This window comes from Anopheles maculipalpis, chromosome 2RL (assembly GCF_943734695.1).
Source record: "Anopheles maculipalpis chromosome 2RL, idAnoMacuDA_375_x, whole genome shotgun sequence".
In the NCBI taxonomy this organism is placed as follows: domain Eukaryota; kingdom Metazoa; phylum Arthropoda; class Insecta; order Diptera; family Culicidae; genus Anopheles; species Anopheles maculipalpis.
Genome location: NC_064871.1, coordinates 76,625,299 through 76,629,677, shown reverse-complemented (window position 1 = coordinate 76,629,677; position 4,379 = coordinate 76,625,299). Strand labels below are relative to the sequence as shown.

Genomic DNA, 4,379 nt, shown 5'->3' with positions numbered 1-4,379 from the left:
TATGTCACATTTTTATTGTTTTTGGTTATCCTTTCGATCCCTTCGAGTGTACAGCTTATTTTAGATGCTATGCTTTGAGTACGCTTTTCCTGTTTCTTGCAGTTGTCGCTCATGTGTAAACATGTGTAGACTCCGCGTATGTACGGTTTAGCGTCAGCGTCTTCCTGAAGAAGAAGAAGAGCTGGAAACTTTTATAAGGTTTCCAACGCCCTGTCAGGTAGGAGGCGAAAAGAAGAACAGAAGAGAAGTAAGAATCAAAAAGGGCAGGATGATCCTGCCCTGGGATCAGTTGGCGAATGGTGAGCGATCAGTCGAGAATAAAAAAGTAAGAACGAACAGCGATTAGAAACGAACAAAAGGGTGTGCAATTGTCCATTTTTTTTTATTATTTTTTATTTTTTGTTATTTTACGCGGGTTGACTAAAGCCACTAATAAAAAAAGGAAAAGAAACCGCGCCTCATTTTTAACACACATACAAAAACAAAATTGAATGAATCATTTTGCCTTCGTCCTTCAAATAATCGCTGCTAAATTCCAATCATTAGATACGGACCATTTCATATCACTACAACATCAAACATGCCCCACTAAAACATATGATTACTATTCTCGGGAGTTTTTCGTTTCACACTAACACACACACACACACATTCTTTGTTGTTGTAGATACTAAAGGATTTCTAGAGATACATCGTATACTGTCATGCGCGTTACGCATCTGTACTTATCATTCAGTTGTACTTCTGTTTCTCCGATGAACCTGTCCGATATCGTTCCCTTAGTTGGCATCCGCATTGTCTGCTCTTCTTTGTGGTGAACTAATGAACATGATGCGATCTTGTGTCCAAAAATCTGGAACAACCAATTTCCAACCCGTTCAAAAGTTTGCCCATCTACGCATTCTCTTTAGATGACTTGACATCGTACAAGACAAAATGCTTGTACACCTGCCATCGTTACAGCTGATAGTTTGGACACCAAGCACGATAAGTTATCAGTTTGAAGTGCGTGCGTGTGGAAAAAAGACAACTTGCAAATACTATTGCGGGTGCAAAGAGGCACGTTTTTTGCTATATAAATATTGTTTTGGGCCGGCTGAGCGACATACGTAACAGTGCAGGAGAAGTCAATCAAAATGCAACGCTTCATAATTTTCGCGGCTTTGATCGCCGCGGCGAGCGCCCAGGTAAGCATAGGATCTTGTAGCGGAAGTACATCATATATTCGTCATGATTAACCTAGACTATCGTCCTCTTGTGTGTATCTCTGTGTGTAGCTCTGCCAGAACACCGGCGAGTTGGTGCCGAACCCGATCAACTGCAAGCAGTTCTTCATGTGCCGTACTGGCCGCACTATTCTCTTCACTTGTCCCGACAACACGCTGTTTAACCCACGCACGCTGGCCTGTGACTCCACCAACAAAGTTCGCTGCCAGCCGGGCGATATTCCGACGAGCATTCTGACTTCGTCGCTGAAGGCTCAACCTGCGACCATCGAGCACACTGTTACGGCTTGCATCAACCAGCCGGTGGCAACGCTGCTGGCTAACACTGCCGACTGTAGCCGCTTCTACCAGTGCTCCGTTACGGGCGCCATCAACTTCCAATGCCCGTCCGGCACTCTGTTCGATGCTCGTCGCAAGATGTGTGTTGAGCGTGATGTGGCCATTTGTGGAACTATTGCCCTACCGAATCCACCAATGTTGCCTCCGCAACCGATCGTACCGCCTTCCCTACCGATCGTGCCTCCGTCCCAACCGATCCTTCCGCCGTCCTTGCCGGTCGTACCGCAGCCTCAGCCCCCGAGCAATGCCAACAGCCTGCAGATGCTGTGCCGTGGAAAGCCGCTCGGTGCTAAGATCCGTAACCCGGCCGATTGTTCGGAGTACGTCAATTGTGTTGGAACCACCATCCTTCGCTACGTCAGATGCCCGATCGGAACGTCCTTCGACGATGTGCGCAAGATCTGCGACTGGGTACAGAACGTTACGTGCTAAACGATAATACCTCTTAGTAAATCAGCCTTTATACATGTTGCCCGTACTGTGGATGTTGGAATTAAAATGTGGGAAAATGGAAACACAATCGGTCGGTGTTTACTTATTACAACGGAACGAAATAAAATTGCTGTATTCTAACACATCTAAAAAATATCGTTTTATAAATCTAAACCGTGATTCGGATTAAGATGGATGTAATACTAATAATGATAAGGAAGGAGGCAGCTCTAAATCGAGTTTCCTGGAAACGAATTGGCGACCTGGCCATGTCTATGCGACGTGATCATCTCTCAGCAGGTCAAGAAGAATAAGAAGTAATCGTTTGAAATAATCTAAGTTCCTCTTCTTGGCTTAACGAACGACTAGTTGATGCCGGCCATTGAATGGCTCTTAATGGAAACTTACGGTTGAGCAATCAGTCCTCACTATACAGCCTTCTATGGAATAGCAATATATTGCTCCACCACATTCAAAGGTCCAAACCACTCTAGACTTTCGACTTCTGTGGTCATATGCGTACAGTTTCCTGTTTTTTTATTTTTCAAATGTCCGTCCGAGCCTCCTGCATGAACTTAAGGATTCGACGTAGTTGGATAGTATGACGTCATTTCGAGAAAATGTTAAGGATGGGATTTGAGTCCCAGTCCTGCTGTGTGACCGCACACCCAAGGATCGTAGTAGCAGAACAGCTTGCGTCGGAAATGGCTTAGAAGAGGTGGGTGTATTCGCAAGCGGTAGGATGTGATATAAATTAGGGATGGCCTCCAGAGGGGTGGAGGAGTCCGTGTTGTCAGCCGAACAGTCAGTGTAAGGCTAGTCATTCTTAATAAATGATTGACACTAAATAGTGAAGACAATGAGGCTTAATCTTGCATTTTCCTAAAAGAGGAGCGGCTCTAAAGGACAGAGATGACGAGCAAATTAATAGGTTATTGTAATTATTGTAAATATTTTTGATGGAAAGATTGCGACTGTAAAGGGCACTCACATCTGTCTCGATCAAGGGCATCGTTTATAGAGATTCGCAGCAAAGACCTTAGAATGGGATCATGAAGGTATGTAATTTTCGCAATTATTTTACTGAGAAATCAACCTACTACATGAACACAATTCTACATTTTTACATTACATACTTGCAACTGAAATCTCAACTTACCTTCATCAATTTCTTTCATATTTACGCATCAAAAACCCCAACATCGATTGAACCAAGAACGAAGAAAAATCAGTATTTTATTACACTATCAATCACTGTCCCGTTTCGTACTTCGAGTCTTTTTTTCCGCCTTATGCCTATCACCCCAATAAGCGATATATTTAACACAGTTTTTTGTTTAATAAACAGTACGGTAAAACATAAGCTTGCGGTAACTATAAACCCATACGAGTAATGCATTCACGCGCACGCCTTTAATACTCATTTGTAGAACTATCGAGGTAATGCAAAACAAAAATCGACATTTAAAAACTCAATCGGAAGAAACCATCCGCTACACATGGTGCCACAAATCTTTCGAATGTTGCTGTTAGGTTTGTTTGTTTGCTGTGTGGTTTTTTATGTTCGATAAAGCTTCAAATGATTTGATCATTTTTTGTTCTGTTTTGTGTTTCATCATGCTAGAAAAGTTGGTAACATCTTTGGCATTCTTGAGGATGATATTATGCAACAAACGTTTTTCTTCTTCACATTTTTTTCTCTTTCTACTTATTTTATAATGATAAAAATAGATTATGGCTTTTTTTTCATTCGACTTACATATTCTAAACCTCTTCTATTTCGAGATTTCCTTTTATCTGTTTATTTATCTTTCTACGAACGCTTCCCTATCTTTGCGATAGCAATGCCTTAATGTAATGTCAATTCGATATAAAACAGCTATATTCGTCTTTTATAATGTATGAGTACGGCGAAATGGCGATTTAGCTAAACTGGTACACCTTTTTTGGTTTGTTTTGGTTTTTTTTCATAATTCGTGTATAACAACTAGAGTACGCTAGTATGCTAGGCGAAGCTAGACCCAACTATCATATGAATATGAAGATCGAAAAAGGGAATTTCCGTGCATTGGATTGTTAGTGTGCTTATCATTTTTGCTTTAGTATAGTTTAAATATGCGTAAGTTCTTTTTTTTCTTCTAAATTTTACTCCTTTGATGTTTTCTCTTAAATGATTTTATCATAAACGATTTTTGTTCTTTTCACCTTTGGCCTGCTCAGTTTTGTGTGATATCTTTTTATTATTTTTGTTTGTTCAAAATTGTTTCTAACATTGCATTCATCACCATGCGAGATACTTAGAGTATTTGGTTTGGTTACTACTAACACCAGGAAACCGTCATGTTTCGGTTAAGTGGGTTTGTTTGTTTAGATTTTCTTGTC

General features: G+C 41.0%; 1 protein-coding gene across 1 annotated transcript; it reads left to right on the top strand.

Annotated features, from left to right (window-relative positions):
- The first annotated feature begins 1,136 nt into the window (after window positions 1–1,136).
- LOC126568446 (chondroitin proteoglycan 1-like) lies at window positions 1,137–1,997 on the top strand. The gene is made up of 2 exons (XM_050224923.1): window positions 1,137–1,187; window positions 1,278–1,997. Exons 1-2 carry the CDS (start codon window positions 1,137–1,139, stop codon window positions 1,995–1,997), a joined length of 771 nt encoding a protein of 256 aa, XP_050080880.1.
- The last annotated feature ends 2,382 nt before the right edge of the window (window positions 1,998–4,379 follow it).